We start from the raw sequence: 21,480 nt of genomic DNA, 5'->3' as shown, positions 1-21,480 counted from the left end.
TCCTCTCCCAAGGCAATGAGATGATTTTTAGCATTGACCTGATGATGAAAACATTCTGAACTTTCAAACTAAGAGATCTTAAGTAAAACTCATAGGAAATTATATACTTTCATTAACTCTTTATCCACTCTTTACATTTTGCTTTCATCTCGTAAGTGAACACAAGAATATTTTTTAGCTACACACAACAGCATTCTGGATACAGCCCCTTGTCACAACTTGAAGAGGATCAGCACAGTGCTAGAGGGCTAAACATGAGCACATGCTAAGACTATGTTGACTCTCTTGTGTAACCAGAATGAATCTGGTCAAAGCTGAGTGTAAGTCAAGGGGGAGAGAGGTGACAAAGATGACCTATGCCCACCTCAGTCATCTCATTTTTTCCAGAAAGTGATAATATTAACATATTATGGCATGTTTGTTAGCATTGAATTTACTTAGAGTGTAAGAGAGTTGGCATGTGATGTTAAGAGATATGCCAGATTCTAAATTAAAAGGAAAAATACAACTAGAGGAGCAAAGCTAAAAATTTCAATAAGTATGCTAATACCATGCTTATTGTAAACATCAGGATATAGTCCATAGTTGTAATAAATCTACCACAATTTAGTCTTCTAAAACATTCTAAGTGTTTAAACACAAACTTTGGCTTAGTCTGTAACAGTGATAGGAGCAACTCAAAGTTTAGATTGAGCTATAAACTACCATAATCTTCTGGGATGCTCACATCCTGTGTTTACCTCAAATCCATCTCTAAAAGAGACTTGCAGCTGTTGTACATTCACTTTTAAACCTTTCTGTCCCTGTGCTATGTAGGCAGACCATTTTTCGTTTCACGTTCAGTTTCACACAGCGCGTGAAGCACATTCAATCTACATATGTGCATGGTCTTGGAATACTGATGAACAATACAATACCTTACTGGCAAAGGAAGGGGGGAAGTTTTGAAATATGAAACCAGAACCAGGCCACAATTGTTCATGGGCTGTCTGTCTGACATTCTTGGAAATTAAGTTTCTATTTCACAGGACAGAAATATGTTACCAATCTTTCATTTCTTATCAAAAAGATCATCTGACATAACCCACTGAATAGCAAAGAGCTACTAAGTATGCATCATAATTTTTTTAATTACAAAGCCAGGAAATCAGTTAATTATATAGGTTTAGAAGTGTGTTGAACCAAAATGTTTTAACACTTTCATGCCTAGTTACTTCTACACCTTATATATTTAAACATTTAAGGAACAGAAGGGATGTTCTAGCAATCATGTGGAGAGGAAATTCCTTTTTGAGGTGTAGCTCACACAAAGCAGACCATGGCTAACCAAACTACTCAAGAAAACAACTAAAACCAGAATTAAATATTTGTCTCTTGGAGACAAAGCTTCCTCACAGTTATCACTAAACTATTTACATGTATAAGTTATTAATATTCTTCAGTATGACATGTCTTTGACAAATATATTTTTAATATTTCTAGAGAAACAAGAAATACTAAATCAAGAACTTCTAAGTCAAAAGGCCCAAATAAGCCAGTTTTTACCTACAGCATTTTAAGCTAAGAACATAGTACTTCTGACAAAATTTACATAAACTAGAAAGTTTCTAGCAAAGATGAACTTATTTTGAAGAGCATACATCTTTTTCACTCTTTTACATATGCTCTCACCATTCTAAGTAATACTTCCTATCATCTAATGATTGCAGTCATCCTTCCAGAGGTATGGGTACTATTTCACTAAATAAATCAAAACAGTTACATGGCTTTGAGGAGTCCCTATGGCAGGAATAGGAAGGAAGGGCTCTACATTTTCCAGCACAATATTATAACATGACACTGTTAAAAGCATCAAATACACAGACAACATGGAGAAACAGAGATATATATTTCTTCTAATTATTAATAGGGGCTTGTACCCAAACTAAGCTTTAGAGACAAATGGGGAAAAAAAACAAAGAAACCCACCCTACCAAAATATATTTGTCTGTAAAACACACTTCAAGAACTTTAAGTACACACACACAAAATAGTCTGATTTTTGTTGCAATTATTTAGAATTAAGACCAATATTATATGTTCAAGAGAGTTACAGCACAAAAATAGAGATTTCTTTTTATAGCAGTACATGGCAGGGAAAAAGCAACTATATCTCCATTTTACTGCCATTGATTGTTACAAGATTATCCCATGAACATGGTTTGTAAACTTTAACTGATGTCATGGCTGCTAAAGATGTTTCAGCAGCCATTGAAACGTATATTCCAAATTACAAAAGAATGAATATATGATCAGAAAAAACCTTCTGTGAGAATTTAGCAGTTTTCTGTGAAAGAGAAACATTAAATTCCTGTTACCCATAAAATTCACGGTATTTCTAGTGAAGTTGAAAACAATTAAATCAGAGCTGATCAGTCATTTTCTAATTGAACTGCTTCTCCAATGGAGAATTTCAGATTTTGTGCATGGCTATAGGTAACTATTCCACTGGGTGGCTCAGATCTTTGCTCCTGGGTCATTTTTGGCAGCACAGGGACTAAAGGCACTAGTTTTCAAATAACCAGTTTACTGTCACCTCAATTTACGGTCTTGAAAGTAGAAAAAGTCAGAAAGGGAAGCTGATCCTCCATTCTTCGGAGGATTTATTTTTGGTGGCCTCTTTCAAGGTTTTTTAAATGTATTTAGTTATCGTCAGAGCAGGAATTCTGCATTCAAGCCCACCCTAATGGAAATCTATTACAATGACGCAATGCTTTTTGCAGTGCACTTGCCTGTGCATCAGAAAATAACACACTGATGATAAAAAGGGACTGTCAAAAGGGACAACCATTTGCAGCTCCAGCTGAGCCTGGCATGTTTGACATCTCTGCCAAACAGGTGTCTCAATTACCTTAACTGAAAGTATTTGGGGTTAGGCAATATAGTGATATTGATAAAAGTCTTCAGTTTAGAGGAGAATGTTTAAAACGTTCATCAAGCCCTTAATAAAAAAGGGAACACAAAGCTTCTACATTTGACTAAGTGGTGCCAGAGGTATTAAGGAAAGAAAGAAAAAAAAAAAAAAGAAAGAAACTATCCAACCTAACAGTAAATCAAAATACAGAACATATAACTGCAGATAAGCTTGATGTTAGAAGTCAATTCTTCAATAAATTCTGCAGACAACATAGCAGGAGAAGGGAAAAAAAAGTTTTTCATTTCTATTTTCCCAGGCAGAAAAATAGTTCTGTATTGTGGATGAACAACAGAAAGAAGTAAATACTACCCAGTAGTCTGTTCCTTAGTGTCTTTCTGGCATAAATTACACTAACAGTGAACCATTCAAATATAACTGCCTCCAAACACTATTTATCAGAGAAATTCACAACAATTAAATGTCCGCATAATATTTATGGAGGCTACTTGTTCTCCTGGGGGCGCCAAGAGTCTGGAGAAGGGTTGGGTCAAACAAACTGCAGCCAATGTCAAACAATAGATAATGGAGCATAAGCACTTTCATAGACAAACATCTTCCTTTAGATCGCTCTCTGTTAAATAACCCTGCATCAAATAATATCTGCATTATATCTAGAAGGTTACACTGCTGCAATTCCACAATTCCTCTCTAAAACTCATTAAATAAATAGAAAGAAAACCAGGCAAAAATGCTGAATTACTATGATTACAAACATATGGTTATGCCATCATACAGCAGCCATGAGATCAGTGAGGAAGACTTCAGAAAAAGCACATTCCTTTATGTTTCGTTAAAAAGCAAACAAACAAACAAAAGACACACCAAAAAAACCCAAACCAAACCAAAAAAATTAAACAAGCCCCCCCCCCCCCCCCACCACACACACATAAAAATAACACAAAACAAAAACAAAGAAAAAAAAGCACACCACACCACATACCACACCAGCAACCAAAAAAAACACCTTTGGAGGGATATTTGTATAACTCTTCTTCAGCAGATGACACCTCAAGGTATTCTGGCTTCTGTGGAAGGTTTAAAATCAGATGCATTTGTCTAAACTTCCAGAAAAGCAGTTTAGGAATACTTTTTTTTCATCATTTTATGACACTGACTCAGCTGAGCATTACTTCTCTTACTTGTTCCAAAGAACCCATATTAAACCTCATGACTATCCAGCTTGATTGTACAGACCATAAACAATCCGACGGCAGCTAACACATTCCTGGGGTATTTGGTTCAAGAAGAATCAAAATTTTAATGTAGCAGCTTTCACCTGTTTTTTTTATTTGCAGACACATGGGATATTCACAGTGGTGGCAAAGACCTTTATACAGCAATGGCAAACAATAGGCTTAGGGGGGTCTGGATTACAGTTCTGTAACTGGTAGTTACAGATTACCTAGCAGTACTTAACTGATTCAGTTGAGGTGCAAACATGTGATTACAATTGTCTTAAATTAGCCAAAGTATACAACACAGATGTTTATACTGGCCTTCTTTCAGGTCAGCTTTCTGCTGGCTGCAGGAGCACAGATGTTATCTGATGCATCAAAAAACCACAGTGACGTGGGCAGTACTTGATCTTCATAAAATCTGCTAGTTCAAAGTTAACCTTTCAAAGACACTGGAACAAAATTGAACCCCCAGGACAAGTACATACCGGATCAACACTTTGTCATGTTTTGATCTAATACCAGGCACTCTACAGTAGAATTTACAGTATTATAGAATCAAGGACTTAAAACATGAGCAATATAAGACTATGATTGTTTTGTTGGAAAGCTGCTCAAGCAGGACCATTCCTTTTCACTTTAACTTCACATATTCCCACCCTTAAACAACTTCCTGCATTGTAAGGATGCAACTAGGTATGGAAACACAGAAGGAATCCAACCTAGGAACAGATTCAAGTTTAAATTTTTAGTAGGGGTAAAATAAACATTATTACAGGTTATTTTTAACACAGAAGAATTCCCTGCATGGCATCAAAACCAGTCATTCTAGAACAGCTAGGAAAGATAGTGTGGAGGCAGCAATGAGAGCTACGAGACAAGGATGAATCATGGGAGACAATTTAATCCACGATGGCTGCTGAAAAAGGTCATCTTTAGCGATCAGGTGGCTGACAAACTCAGTTCACAGAAGACATGTGGTTATCCATTTTCCAGCAGAATCCACAGGAATAAACACAACAAATCACATTGACAGTATTTGACTTACACTTATGAAATTACATATGCTGACAAACAGTCAGAATCACCCAAACTTTCAGGAGCAGATCACATACTCCTTTAAGATCACTATTCCTTGCACATAAATATTCAGCGAATGTGTGTCTGAGCAACAGACCACTCTGCAGCCAGCTGCAGCCTTCAACAGACACCAAATGCCTTCAGTAGTGCTTCACAAGCCTAAGCAGTTTTCTAAAAGAGAAGAGAGGTTCAGGAGGAGGGTGGCTTGCTCAGTCTGCAACACTGCCTAATTGTAAAGCTTTATGGACCGTGAAAAACAAGTCACTTCATTGTAACTGATTCACTCAATTTCTGTTCAGCTTCCCTTAACCACAGCAGAATGTAATTTTCTGTTATTTTAGTCACAACTGCTCAGTTCTCTCTATGTCCTTAGTAAAATTAAAGTATTGACTTTATATTAAGTTCTGACTGCCACTACACTCCCCTCTGTAGGGTCCTAAGTTAAAGCTTCCACAAATAGCATTGGTGACCTCAAGTACTTCATGAGATAGTATAGGAAGGCAATAAAAAAATAATTTCAAATAAATAAATCCACAAAACCAAAACAAACAGAAAACATCTGCTGTCAACAGAGAATGAGTAAAGTACTTGATCACTGTCTGTAGGTCAAGCTCATCCCATTTGGTCCTTGGTTCGTTGGTTGATTTTGCTTCCTTTTGGGGCACTTTGGATGCTTTGTTTGACAAAAATAACATCTGCATGTTGGATACAACAACGGAGTAGCACGGGAGGACTTGCTGCCATATGCTAGATATTAAACCTTTATTTGCAGTCTTGATTTTCTAAAGACTCCAGGAAATGGCAGCAGTAATAATTGCAACTATTATGCTCCAGCCCTCCTTCAGGGGTGATATCAGAAGTAAACCAGATCGGATGGCAAACACAAACAAAATGGAAAAGTGCTAAATGCTTTGTTGACTCCTAACCGATTATTTTGACATCTTACAGGAAAACTTCTGTCAGACACAATTCTGATAAACCCGAGCTCATGTTTCTCTTTCAGATGTATGAAGTCAATGCCTATTTTTATTATAACTTTCACTGGTAACTATGTAATTTCAGTATTTAGGCATTTGCATTTTTCCACCTCTGTATAATTAACAAGACAAAAGGTGCTTTTTTGCCTACCCAGATATTCTGACTTATTCTGTTGTGAATGTGGAGCAGAAACTGGGAGTTAAATGTGGAGGGCAATGTGAACTCTAAGGTTTTGACCAATAGCTCTGAGAAACTGGAAACCATTTTGTGGCAGGATGCAGTGTGTAGCAGCTCAATCAGAGAACGAGGGTTTTGAAAGAAACAACAAGGGCCCTTGCACAAGGAGCTGGTAGGAGTTCAAAATAGTAGGAAAGTAATTATTTGTGTAAGGGATTATATGCAATCTTTTTCTAGGCAGAGATCTGAATTGAACATTTATAAGTTAAATACTCACTGATAGGAAATCCTAGAAGTATTTGTTGTGGCATAAGTAGAGTCAGAAGCCTAAGCCAAACAAAAAAACAGAGTATAGAAATTTGAGACTTCATTTAATTGCAGTTTAGCAGTTAGCTTCATGAAATGTTATCTTTAATTTCCTTTGCAGATCTTAGATAAAATACTTAATTTTAATTGAAAGCATATGTGCTGAGTGTATGTACATGTACATTTACAGATCTAGAAATGGGGGATTTCAACATGATATTCTATTATTTAGGGACTGTGAGACCCGTAAAGACACACTGCTGTTGTTCTTAGTGATATCACTTATGCACCACTCCTTCCATTTGCAATCACTTCTAGTAAAGCTTTCTATAAGCACAGCAATTCACCTACCCACAGTAAATTGGAGGATTAGCATTCACTCTAATCCATCAAAAGCACTGATATGTGCCAGAAATTGTGGCAAAAAATTAGTATGAACCTGAAAATCAATTCTGTGCCTCCTGTATGTGATAATAATGGAAGTACTTTTCTAACAGAAAAATAAAATCATCATTCTAATATGACTGGATAAAACTGCTCTCTAAATTGCTAATGCTAAACATGGCTAAAATACCTATAGGTATTGAAAATTCTAACATTTACCATATTATCAATTTAATTAGATGCATATTTTTCAGTTACAAAGTTGCAAATTGTTTACCTTGATTTCTCAGGCACAGAAACAGATTTTGGTTTCAAAATCCAAAGGAACTATTCATGATTTATAATGGAACAGTTCTTACTGTAATTATAGTACTAATGGGATACCTATCAATCAAGAGGCAAATGATTATATAAATTCTTCAATTTTCTGTTCAGAGCATTTCTGAAATCAAATTGGGCAAACAACAGCTTTCATTTTACTTAAATTCCCTTTAGAAATAGCTGTCACTTGAATTCTTCCAAGAGCTTAAGATTTTCCTTTAAAGAAAAGTTTTCACTTGAACTGTATATCCATTTGTTCCTAATGTAGTTAGCAGTAAGTGACAACTTCTGTCTCAGTTATCCACCTGTAATTCTAGCTCTTCTGCTCTCTTTGATTGTTCAGTACTCACAAATTTATAAAACTTTATATCACAAAATGTTAAATTTTGATAATGGTAGTCTCTTCAATTAATCTTTACTGAACTTTCCTAGTTCAGGAAAACTGACCATACAAAAAAGGACAATAAGCAAACAAAACCACCAAATATAGTATAAAATAAAATGTGAAGGAGCTTAGAAAAACAAAGACCTTTTTGTTGTATACAGTTCTAGAAATTGTTCTACAGCTCTTCTACCTGTATCCATGGATCTGGAGAAGGAATGAATAGGCGACGTTCCTTAACTAAAGTTACCCATTCTGGTCCTTTTAGACTTAACAGGCTGCTAATCTGGATTCTGTTTGATGCCTTTTAAAGCATTCTCTCTTCTGATAATTCAGCAGGTGTAGAGGAAACCTTTTCTCTACTTTCCTTGACATCTAGCCAAGTTTCTTCAAATCAGTGACTAGGGCCCCTTTTTGCCCCCTACAAAATGTGTGCTCATGCAATGCTAGGCATTTGCCATTGCAGCATTTCAGGATCGACAAACCAAGTCTACGAGTCAGCTCCTTTCAGTGTCTAAACCAGTTCAGATTCTCTGCAGAAATGTTGCAGAAATTGAGATCTGTTCTGTTGAATGGGGAGGGGAAAAAAAAAAGGGAAGAAGATAAGGAAAGAAGCTAACACTTTTTCCTCAAATCTCTTTTACTACTCAGGGTAGCGTAAAATAGTTTTAGGACAGTGACAGCAATAACACATACTCTCTTTTTACATCAGTAGCAATTACATAAAGTAGCCTTGGGACTCTTGGGACCTTGGATTTTAACTCCTTCCATTCAGAGATTTTCTGGCCCTTTAGAGGCAATTCTAACAAATATGTTTATCTATGAAAAGCAAGTTATTTTCTCACAAATTAATTAAAAGCTCAGAAACAGAACTCACTCCTAATACTGGGTTCAACAGTGGTGGGGATACAAGAAGCTACTTGCAAAGAAGATGCCTACTTGCAAAATAAGGTAAGGTGTGTCTGACTGTTATGTGGGTTACACTGAGTGAGGTGCCAGACAGACAATGTACACCATAAACAGACAGCACACCATTTCACAGATTAGTGAAGAACGCAGAGTCAAGTCAAGTCTATCTGCAGATTAAGGAGAATACCAAACACTGTAAGGCCAGTAAGCATGCAGAGCTCTGCTTTAAATCTGGTTATCTGGGTTCTGAATCTAAATGCTTTAAGGAAGGTTCTTCTCTTTCAGGGTTCACTGCTGTGCTCTATCAGTATCTGAAGAGAAACCCTCCTAGGTAGCAAACCTTCTGGTCCTATTGACACCAGAACACATTTAAACTGGAGACTTAGTTACTGTCTAAAGATCCTATCTGATAGAGAATGACGGGCTAAGGGACAAAAAGTGTTCTCAGTGGCATTGAACGGTCTGAGGAACCCCGGCCAGGCAGTGAGGAGACGTCCTCTGAAGAGGAGGCACACAACACTCCCCTTCAGTTGGGCAGCTGGAATTACAGCAGCCTCAAATGGCTTTTGCTTTTACTCTTCTGCATACCAAAAAATTATTAAAGCCCCACTATTGTATTGGTTGTTTAGTTGTCACTTGTTTTTGCATTCTCCCTGAAATACAAAACATTAGAAGCTCAGTCTGCATACTGAAACTGTCTTAATTCAAAGATCAGAAGCTCAAGTCAAGACAGAGATGCACGACTCATTTTCACAAGTCCTGTTTCAGTGAGCTTGTGTTTTATACATTCAGATACCAATAAACTCAGCACCAAGGCTGATGAAGTTATTAATTTCAAATTATTTTCTGCCAAAGAATCTCCCTTTATTGCAGCACTGCTGCAATTGCAATGTAACGGAAATATAGTTTGATTTTTACTTGCCTCGCAGAAGGCAGAGATTGGCTATAGGGCCATATGGACTCCGTGAAAGTTTGCTATGGTGGGTTTTTTGTTGAAAATGTCCAAAGAAAGCATTAGGTTAGGAAGGTCTATGCAAGTCTATAGAGCAGAAAACTCATAGAAATGCCCTTTCATTCAAGCTTCCACAATACCCAGCTTTTCTCCTTGAGCATTCAAATAAGGATTTTCATTTATCCTAAAACATACTCAATTTGACTATCTTATAGAATAGCTTGCATTTACATTTAAAAAAAAAAATATATATATATACAAGAACAACAATAACAAATCAGCAACAAAAACACGCCAAGACAGGAGATTAAATGTATATGGAATTTTGCAGCCAAATCCATAATTAAATGCCTACAATGTGAAAAGCTGAAATGCTAAAAGAAAAGAAAAGCTTCTTTTAAGTAAGGACCTAGTGCGTAGCTTTTAAACACCATCCTGACAGTTACCTAAATGAAATCCAATGTTGTTTCAGAAATAATGACCTGCTTGCAAGAAGGTAATCAGCACTTTCGACAGGCAAAATACAATAAAACTGTGTCAAAATCACATGTATACATTCGTGAAAACTCAGTAGGCCTGCAGACTCCATCAGGAAGAACAGATTCAGCTTCATAGCACATCTTTACTTCAATGCAGATATTTACTACTGTCCACTCCTTTAAAAACTCAGAAATTTGCTTCACACATACTAGTTTCATTAACAGTTCCCCTCTCTAAGATGAAACAATTCTCCTGACTGACAGTTTATAAAATAATTCTTCCCAAGTCAGTTTATCTGCAGCAGTCCTACTTACCTGTCCCTCTCCCCTACCACATACAAACAGTCAAGAAGTTGGCACCAAACTGCAAAAGATGTGTGTTTTTCAAACACGTAAGCTCCAATTGCTTTTGATACATGAGAAACTCCAACAAACTACTCCTAAAGAAGTATGAACCTTATTTTCTGGAGTTGTATTGAATGTCACCAATGTTTAGTTATTTACTTTAGTCTATTTAATGGAACCATTCCAGAGCCATCTGAAAGGAAATGTTTCAACCCAAGAGCTCAGCAGAGAATGTATAGAACAAACAAAAGCAGCAACTTAGACCCCAAACAAATGGATGTCTGCACAAACTGATGGAGGTCTCTAGCAGCAGAAACTCAGAGGCAAGATGTGTGGCATAAGGAAATGACCAAAATATTTGCTCTGGGGTCCCCAGTGGCAAAACAGTTCCCAAAGTGCATAATCTTAAACAGTGATGGTAATATTCAGAGCAAAAATTCAAAAGCATATCACAGAGAAGTTCTGTTAAATGCCTGGCTACAAATGAAAAGTGACTTTTCAGTGAAGCAAATCAACTTTCTATTGAAAGAAAGCAGATGATGGAAAGTCATTTTCCCACAGCCAGCTTGAATATCTACCCAATGCATAGGGGGAACAGGCAGTGCCACAGCCAATGCATCATTCTTTTAGCACTGCAAGTAACATGTTTTCCTTCAACAGCTGAGGCACTATGTAGCATCTGTGGACCACCTTTAGAAACCCAGAATTTCAAATCTTTCCAGCAAAAATAGTAGTGCCATTTCCCTGCTTCCAAAGCAACAAATGTAACATTTATTTCTTTGTAACATCCCGACCTCTGCTTTCAGAGCAAAACACAGACAAAGACTTAAAAGGAGGCATTGAAGTTTAAGGGGTTTAGAACAGACTAGTTGATGGAATTTCTCTCTTGACAGGTTGCAGATGTTTATTTACTGATCACTTGTCTACACTGAAAATTGCATTTGAGAGGAGTGAATTACACACAGCAGGTGCATAGTGGCCTCTTGAAATAATCCTTCCATTTGTTTTTAGCACTATTGAGCACCAAAATAATTGACAAAAAACCACAGAGACACAGCATCCTCATAATAGCCAAGTACCTTTTAACACAGACTTTTTTATCTGCACTCTCAAAAGACAAAGTAGTGATTCCTCCCATGGAACTGCAATTATATACTTACCTATATATACTGACAGGAATGATTAAACAGCTCCAGCAATGCCAATTCTGGAGATAACATTTATAAAAACATAGCAGAGCTATGGAAGCGTTAACTTGAAAGGACTTACCTGCATTTCAGTTTGGATAATAACTCTCACTAGTTATATATCTTTTAGACAAGGTGATTGAACCTGACATTAATATAAGTACTATCACATGTGAGAGCGATACACTGTATTACGAGAGTAAATACTATTCACAGCTTGGAGATAACTCGCCCGTTTGCTAATTAGTCATTTAAACAAACAGATGAAAACGATCTTTCCCAGGGAACAGAACAAAAGCCAAGGAAAGAAGCTACTCACATTCCTTTGAGCCGTTGCCACATTTTCTCTGCATGTCCTCCTATTTGGTACTTTATAGAGGTGCTTTCCAATTCCCGAGTTGTTTCCGTCGCTCGAGCCCCCATCGTTATTGTCCTACAGTGATACAGGTACAGTCAGGCTCAGCAGCAAGTAAAAGCATTCTTTAGTCCACTACAAATGTCAGAAGATCCAGGCATGTTAGACAGTAGCTGCTGTCATATCAAAACACATCAGAATTACAACAGCTGAGGGACAATCCTGCCTGAATCGCTATTCACTTTGACAGACAAATCCAATCTTCCTCCCCCCGCCCCTGCACAGCACCAAGCACAGAGCAAGTGCACACAGCTCCTCTGACCTCACGAGTCTAATCCATACGGGTGAGCCAGCTACTACACTGACTGCTCAAGCTCCTTTCTTATGCACTTTTTCTGCTGTAGGAGTATGCACAGAAGCAGAAAAGATTCCTTATTCCTTAAAATGGACTATAATTCATTGCCATGCAGGATTAAAGTGAATGGCTTTAACAATCCAAAAAGGAAAGAAAGGATGGTTTCTGCTCTGCAGGTTGGAGAAACAGGCTGCAATAGGAAAGCAGATGGTAGAAGCCAATATCAGCCACATCACCCTACAAAAAGGGTGCATGTTCAAATGCCAGAGATTCCCTGTCTTTAGTTGATCCTGAATTGATTCTTAATGAATAACTATCTACCAGCCTCTCAGTAAAAATATGACAGTATAAATGCTAATTCAGTAGTGAAGACATGTATAAATCCCTGCCGAAGAGAAACCAGAGAGCTCTACAGGTTGGTATTGAAGGAATATGCTGTAATGATGACTATTCACCTTCTCCTAGCAACTCCACACAGTAGGTAACTGTCAATTTAACTGGTGGAAAATGCAGTAGCTGCAAGACAGCCCACTCAGCGAATCCTCTGGGACAGCAACATGCATGTGTCAAAATCCAACGCTGAACTGCGTGTGTCTGCCAGCAAAAAAAGAATTAAGTGCATGCAAACAGCAAAAGGGTTGCGGACTAAGCAGTACTCCAGCTGTGCAACAGATTCCCAGCTCTACCCTTCCAGTGCAAACCTAAGAACCAAGTTGTGTGGCCAAAGCTTGGGTTTGGAGAAGGCAAAGGAGAGGATTTCCTTGCTGCTTGCCCAGCCATAGACTTGGGTTTGCCAAGCGGCTCCTGTGCTCTGTAAATGGCACCTGTCTTGTTTGGTGAGTCACTAACAATCTTAATTTCTGAAGCAACTGCTAAATAATCAAATATACCACAGACTTAGATAAGTGATTGTGTTTGTTTCAATCAGAGTGAGAGCTGTGCAAAAAGCCAGGCAAGAGGGTGGTGCCAAGTAGGAGTAAATATGTCTGAGCTTTGCCAGCTACTACTGTTGCTGCCAGCTGGGAAAACGGGCTTTGGGGCCATGATGGAACAGGGAGGATGAGTGTCCTTGGATGCTGACTGAAAGGAGCCCAAGGGTAAGGGATGCATGTCTCAGTATGGCTTTAACTAGGTAACTTTAACTGTGTTAAATTTTACACAGATATGAGACCATGAGAGGTTCCCTCTGATGCAATTGGCAGAAATGGATAACATCATTGAGTACTTACTGTCTTACAGAAAAATAAAAAAGAGGCTCACTGCTTTGAAATAATCCTAACAATTCAGAATTTTGTAATTAGTTTTCTTTCTCTAGGGTACCTTTTATGCACATTATAGATTTAAAATATACCCTATGAGAGTTATAAACCAGTTTGAGATGTGTCTTTTAAATACTGATTGCAGGTAGATAATTAAATAGTGCATTTCATTGGCTTCTGTGGATTTAACACATATACAATTTTAATCCGGTATCAATTAATGGACTTTCACAGAATTATTCCTAACTCAGTCATACAGGAGTCAGTCCCATAAAATTCCCTAGCAATATCTGAAGAACAATCTCTGGGTTAACAACATCTTTTACAATTTTCAGACAGCATAACAGCAGAGAAGAGAGAGAAATGGCTGGGTTTTTTTCAAAAACTGCAAAGCATTTATTTGGTTAAAGGCGCCAGTAGCATCTTTGAAACTTCACTAAGGAACCACTTAAAATCTTGCAAACTTTCCACTCCTGTTATGTACCGAGTCCAAGTAAAGTTTGTAAGAAAGAGTATAAATATCCTTCCATGTAATAACTAATGATAACCTCTCACACTAATCTGGGTTCTTCCCTGCTTTCTAACTGCTGAACATCTGAAGCAAAGCAAAGAAACCCAGTATTTATAGAAACAACATAAACCTCCAGGGACAGAGTGGAATTTCAAGGGCCTATTTTTTCTCATCAAGTATTCTCAGCTCTTGTTGTCCAATTTTACAATGAAAAAATAGTGGTGTTTGTAAGCTGTTCTCTCTCTCACACAAGGAAATAAGTAGTTAAAAACATATTGCTTTGATTTACTGGAGAAAAGTATTAGGAGCAGGTAATATCTTTCAGGAAGGGAGGAAGGACCTAACAGCCCAAATAATATCACTGCAAATGGAGATACATCTGCTAACTTCACCAGAACTCCATGAAGGAAAATAGTAAAAACTTTGCTCTCTGCAGGACCTCACCACTGCAACAAGTGAAATTCCTACAATGAAAGCACCTGGCACGGCTCAACCAAAGGACAAACAAAGCAGCCTCCTCCCCAAAGCTTTAACCTGAGGATTGATACAGCAAACCACCAGAGATGACACTGAAGGATAAAATTGTGTCTCTGAAAATGAAAGAATCAGCAGGATACACATAAAAACAGATAGATAAGGCGTTAGAAAATCAAGAAAGTAGCCAGAGCCAGTGTACTGTAAGGAGAGAGGAACAAACCACTTAAAACAAACAAATAACTTTTAGGTATGTTGTTATCTTGGAGACATGAGTAAAGAAATCCTCACGGAGATGTGGGGAAAGGAAGGGCCTTTCCTCTCTTTTGCCTCTGTGAATAATGCTCAGAGAATGGAGGAGCTGAGCCTGCACCCCTCCTCATGCAGAGGCCAGGCAGGACAGAGCCAAAGCAGTGCCAGCACCTGCTGCTGCAGGAGGTGACATGGGGCAGAAAGGACAGTAGCGTGCTGCCAGAATATAGAATCACCATACATTGCAGTCTATACATAACAAGGGGATCTGGGACAAACTACGGACAGCCCGACTTGCTCAGAAACACACCTCTGTGCCCCTGCCATGTAAACTGCTGTAAAGATCCAGAACGCTAAAGAATGAGCAGCTACATCAGGAAGCCAAATCCACCAGAGAGGGAGCACCAGGGATGATAAGTTATTTTAAATCATTTTTCTCTTTCGACCTCCTGTTCTTGTTCAGGTTTTCTGTTCTTGCCGTACCTAACCCAGTGTTTGTGCTACAGTCCTAGCAAGTTGTTACAGTCCATCTTTCTCCCACAAAAAGATGAACTTTTTTGCCCTCTGCCCACAGTTTTTGCTTTAAGAAAAAATAAAAACAAACCACATCTTAAAATTTCCATACTAAAGTGAACATTAAAGAAAAGCCTCTATTAGTCAATATGGAGATATACTAAAACAGGAATAATCAATTTTTTCACCCTTAATTATGGCAAAATAAAACTTTCCCAGTGCCACTTAATCCTCAGATAGGAAGCTACACTTAGTGAAAACATATCCTAAGCTACTCTTCTTTCATCTAAAAATACTTCACTTCATGGGTAATATCAATGCAAATAAATAGTTTTAAAATATACCCAACAGTAAAGAAATCAGGTTGACTCTCAATATTGAGTACTGAGAGACTCTTACAGTTATGCCAAAATCACACAGTTACAATGAAAACAACTTACCTTAAAACTGGGAAAATCCTGCAGCTAGACCAGATAGAGATTAGCTACAGAGACAGGAAAAGTATCTTGCAGGTTTTGATGAGAAGAATTAGAGCTTTATTTTAAATAAATCCTCTGCCCCTGAGGGGAAATTAAATATGCTGTTTTGTTTGAAATTATCTTCAAAACATCTAACTCGTGACAAATGGAGAATAAGGAAGTATCAAGAGGCCTGCAGGGTGACTTGTCAGACTCATACTCATCCCTCCAAACCTGACAACACGAACCTCCCCATGGTGGAACTGCAGGAGACCCATGAACCAATTAAAAAATTTGAAAACATATGGAGAAAAACAAAACCAACAAACTCTCAAAAAGATAAGATACATTTATTGAAAGCAGTGACAGCAGGTATTAGGTTTGTGCGCTGACTGTCCTGGCTCTGATCTAGCAAGCACTAACACACATTTAATTTTAAGCAGGTAAGGCATTGCATTTATTTGCTGGGTAAGACAGAGTTCAGCACCATTGTAAGTAAGAGGTACATCACTAAAGAACTGCCTGCCAGTAGGCTCCAGTGTTACATGGTACTTTGTGAACGGGACCTAAGGCAGGACAGAGATCCCATCGTTCAAATTCCACCCTTGCAGAAAAGGACTGGTTTGCTAGACAGTGTTCTCCATGTCTCCTTCTGCCGTCCCCATCGTCAGTTACATTCACATTTGTGAAGGGATGTGCAATTCCCTTCTTCACAAGCAGAGTTTCCAGCTTACTTGCAATGCCCAAACATGTGAATTATTAATCAATAAGAAGTGCAGCAGAGGAAAAGGGAGTATTTGGTCTTATTAAAGTTCATGGATTTTATTTGAATACATAGGTCTCCAACAATCTGGCAATGATGTTACAGCAAACTTGGATTTTCAGATTCTCCATAGAATATATTAATAAAATATGTATAGTTTCATAACTGAGGAACAGCAACTTCAAAGATTTACATATACGGTCTACACAGTGTATTGGCATTGACTCAATTAAGTAGGTAAAGGAGTTGGAACTGATATATTAACAGTTATTAGATTATCTAAATAAGGACATTCAACAAGGAACATTTTCACTTTTTTTTTTTCCCTTTTTTTTAGTATTTTCTGCTACATCTATATTTGAGGCTTCTTCATACAATCACTAAAGTACATATATTCATTTATGTGTCGTGAAAGTTCCGAGCTTTGAGTATAGCAGGGAGAAAAAAATATCTTCTATTTGTTTGCCATATGTATGGCATATCATATTGGTAATGAACATGGTCAGGTTTATTGAAACTTTTAGGCAATTAAAAATGAAAACAAACACGCAAGAAAGCCTGCAAGCAAATTAGCTGATAAACCTCAGGGTACAAATAGATATTTCGAAACCTACTTATGACATACCAAGACCTAGTCACATTTGATTCTTCAATACTGCCCCTTACTAGAGGTCACCAGCTCCAAAAGTCAGTCATGACTGTGTGTGAGTGTTCACAGACCAGTTCAGTGTCAAGTAAAGTTGGGCTGATTAAAGATAATGTCTTAAACCTGCAGTAAAGCTGTCCAGGATCTCACTGCAGTAGATAGATGCCCAGGTGCCTTACTTAGGCACATCTATTTTTAAGTTTACTTTGAGTATGATCTTTCACACAATTTATTTTAAGGAATTATTCATTTACTTCAGTGAACCAAACAATCTGAAAGATTGTTGGAGATGGAAAAATGGCAAAAAATGAATAATTGCAGAGATGTGGAATGCATGAGAGGCATGCTACAGATAATCCCAACAAAAAGAACTGCAGAGGAAAACTTGCTACTGCATCATCAGTAGCAAGACAGAGAAAGATAAAGAGACAACTATTTTATAAGCAACTGGAATTGGAAAGAGGCCTCAGATGAAAAGTTTGAGAAAACAAAGACAGCTGTCAATGGAGAAGAAATAAAATGTTCAGCAGAAAGTGTGTTGCATGTCAGTGAATGAAATGAAGCAGAAGAGTTGTTCAAGGCAGGGTGGTAAAAGGATCATCTTGACCTGCTTTGTAAAGACAGATGGTCAGCTGGTAGGTACATGCTACATCTTTCTCCAGGTATGTGGAAATTAGTCAGCAGAAACTCACTGGTAATTTAAGCTGAAAGATAACTGTTTCATACACATGAAGCAAACTGGGTGTTGAGTGAAGAGAAAATTGCAAGTACTGAATAGTTCTGAAGTTTTCTTCAGTCTTACTTCCCATTAAAAGTTACTCTGTTACAGTTTTTCAGTACTTAATTGTAATACTCAGAAAGAAAATGAGAGGCTGTGGTTTCTGGACACAAGAACTTCAGTAATTGCTTGTAGCTCATCCAGCATCACAGGGCAATCAGCACAACCCAAGAAAATAGAGGTTACAGGTTTTTAAGGTTTGGTGCCTTTAAACTTCTTTACTTAAGATGAATTGACAAACTGGTTTGGAAAGGATTGGCTGAAGCTGATAAACTAACACTAACCTTAAGGAACCCTTTAGGAAGCAGTTTGGCTACAAAACTAATATGCTGATTTTTGCAAAGAGAGTAAGCCATTCTAGAACTGGCAGCAGTGTTGAAATGGACACAGAGAATCACAAGGGATAACTGTGTACTTCATAACACAAGACTGTTACCTTTCAATGTCTAAAAGGGCAAAACTGTCCCCATTGTCCAGAATAAACAGTTGTAAAAAAAAACATAAATGTTCCAAGTTAGTTGTGCTCCTTTTATCAGAGGCCACTACCTGTTTTATCACATTTCATATGTTTCCAACCTTCTTCTAGAAAGTTTTTGCGAAGCCATCACAATTTTGATAATCATACACAGAGGAGGTAATGGTAAAGTAAAAGCCATTTGAACTACAAAAGCTGTGGTTGACTGTGAAAAATTGTAACTGCCAAGTTATTGGTATGAGCATATAACTAGAGAAAGAGATAATCCAGAATACAAGGCAAAAGGAAGTAGGAAATCTGGATGTAGCAAAGCATTTGCCAGCTTATCCCACTGAACTACACTGATATAAAGAAAATAAATAACTAATCCGTTGTGGCAAGATTTGTGCAGACAAAAACAACCTGGAGTAGTGTTGTTTCAGCTAATGATTGGCTGGAAGAGGTTATTTCAAGCATTCATTTTGAGCTACTTCAACAAAGAAAACAAAAAAAATCATTCCCTTTTGCCATACATTACTTACACAAAGACCATAGCAACAAGAAAAATGTTTCTTGATATTTATAAAAGACTATAACAGAACAGATGCCAGCAGAGAAAAAATGTCTCAAACTAAAGCTGTAAATTAGGGAGTCTACCCTTACCACAGCCGTTTTTACTGTAAATCAGCTTTTCATTAGTAATTGACCCCAAACACATGGAATCAATTCATTACATCCCACATAGCAATCTCTTCCAAATCTGGACTAGAAATCTGAGCTTTCAGGACAGAAGGGCAAAGGCAGCCCTTTGAGACATGAGACCTTCTGCTTTGTAACCCCAAGCATCTCCTGTCAGGTGGGTACAGTTCTGGATGACACACAGTATTGCATGTGATACCGTGAGAGCAGATTACATCAAATAGTGCTTTCAAAGGTATCAAAGTCTTTATTCATGTATGTTTTTACTTTAAAGGAAAATAATACTATCAGTACTACCAGTACTTCCTCAATCCAGGCTATAAAAATATTGAAGGAAAAATCTACTTAGTAATGGCAGCACATTGCATCTATGAAACAGCCACTTGATCAAGAGAGGAAAGCAAAAAAATAACTATGCACATAACTTGATTATTTTCATTTTTAAAGACCCTACATGCACAGTTACTTTCTTGCAGATATTGCTTGAACCAACCTTGTCTCCAACTTAAGGATGTAGGGGGAAAGTAAAAGAAATCTGATTCCCTATATTTTATTGAATGTGGAGACAGTCACAACTATTGTGTTGCTGTTTACATTTATAGATTTCGCTCCAACAATCAGAAGAAAGCACAAAAAAGAGATGAGGGGGTTTTCTAACCTATCTTCTCATATTCTGTATCAGCCCCATAGAGTCATCTGAAATCGATATTTGACAATTCAGAAAAATTCAGAAGGTGTGTACAGAAAGCTAAACTGTGGTTATCTAAACTGTAGCTAGAGGATTTGAGGTTTGGATTATCAGAAAATGGCTTTCCCCTCAAAAACTAAGCAATTAATACTGAATACTATACTTCATTCCGACTTTACACATCCTGGGGAAAGACAAGCATCTGTAAGTAACAGCATTCTAACCTGGGCTGTCAGGTTTCACTTGAGACCTTTCTTAACAATGAGAGAAGAAAGCCTCAATCTCACACTAAATCTCTTTCAGCCTTAGAGAAAACATGAGAAAAAGGGCATTCAGTACTGGCTGACAGGCAGGTAAAACAACAGGGAAAGCAGAGGGTAAGAATCAACAAAACAGGAAAATTTGTCTTTTCACTTCACAACATCTCTGATAAGTACTATAATTTATATCAATGTTAATGAGTAGCAGGACAGAATTCTAATCCTCTAGGAAAGCAATTCTGCATCTACTGCATTACTAAATGTGGAACTCAACATCACGTATCAATGGTGAAAACCAAAAATATAATTATTTCAAAAAATACTAGATAAAACATTGACTGCAAGTCAAACAATACCTGTTAAACAAAAGAATTCACATGTAACCTGCAGCTCATGATGTGAACAAACTGTGGGATGTTACAAGGTAAAAAAGACTCACTCCTTGTACCTACTCTTTGTTATATTCCTTTTCAAGTATTTTCTCTCGTCCATCACTGGGAACAGAATACTAAGTGATAGAAATACGGTAGTTTTTACATCTTTATTCAATATAAAAGTGCCTCTCATGGAGAAGACGACTATATTTTTATTCATTTTAAAACTTAAAAAAAAAAATGTATGTGCAGTAGTTTTCCTCCTTAATCTATAAAGCAGTAGTGTCCCATAAAACCTTTGCAAAATGCCTTCTGATTCAGTAAACAAGATGATGAAGTCATCAGTACTGCATATGCATGGCAGAAAAGTAAAAATACAGAGTGTCCTTAACAAAGAGCTGAGAATACGTTCCACACATCCTTCAACTTGGCCTGAGTAATTTGCTAAATAGTGCAAAACCTATAGAAGACATGTAAAGAAACTGAGAAAAATGCAAGCTTTATTTTCACGGCTTCTAATTTAAAAAAAATTCAGTCTGTACAAAACTAATATTTTCCAAAAGTCAGTATGAAAGAACTGTATTGAATATCATTATGTATATGACATGGCTGTGTTGGAGGATGCACAATATTATCTGATTCAGAATTATTCTGTTCATAACCTCTACGCTTCAGGGAATTGATACATAACTTGAAACCTCAGTGCAACTGAAATCAGAAAGGCCTTTACTTAACATATTCTGCATTTTAACCTTAATCCCAGAAGATAGATTTCAGCTTTTGGCTTTTAAACATCCTAAAAGATGAGTGGAGTATGAAACTGATGGTAAAAACTGGCAGTACATTTAAAAATTAGTTCAACAGTCTAGCATGCAAAAAGATTAACGACAAGAACAAAACTCTGCTGACAGTCAGATGTTTAGTATCACTTAAATGTGTTTAATAAAATTGGAACATGCAAGTTCAACCAAAGTATAAAGGTAAAGTTTAGTTAAGTTTAAATTTTTCTG

At 37.3% G+C, this 21,480-nt stretch overlaps 1 protein-coding gene across 1 annotated transcript in view; it reads right to left on the bottom strand.

Annotated features, from left to right (window-relative positions):
- Positions 1–12,054, bottom strand: part of PDE1A (phosphodiesterase 1A) — a gene marked incomplete at both ends in the record, with an annotated part of 149,785 nt that extends 137,731 nt beyond the window's left edge. The window contains one exon of the mRNA XM_080346873.1: positions 11,951–12,054. Within this exon, the coding sequence (XP_080202999.1) occupies positions 11,951–12,054 (104 nt within the window). The remainder of the gene's footprint in view (positions 1–11,950) is intronic.
- Positions 12,055–21,480: the final 9,426 nt, after the last annotated feature.

This window comes from Nesoenas mayeri (genome assembly GCF_963082525.1).
Source record: "Nesoenas mayeri genome assembly, chromosome: 6".
NCBI classification, from domain to species: domain Eukaryota; kingdom Metazoa; phylum Chordata; class Aves; order Columbiformes; family Columbidae; genus Nesoenas; species Nesoenas mayeri.
Note: the sequence above shows the minus strand (reverse complement) of the source record. Positions and strands in the feature narration are given on the sequence as shown.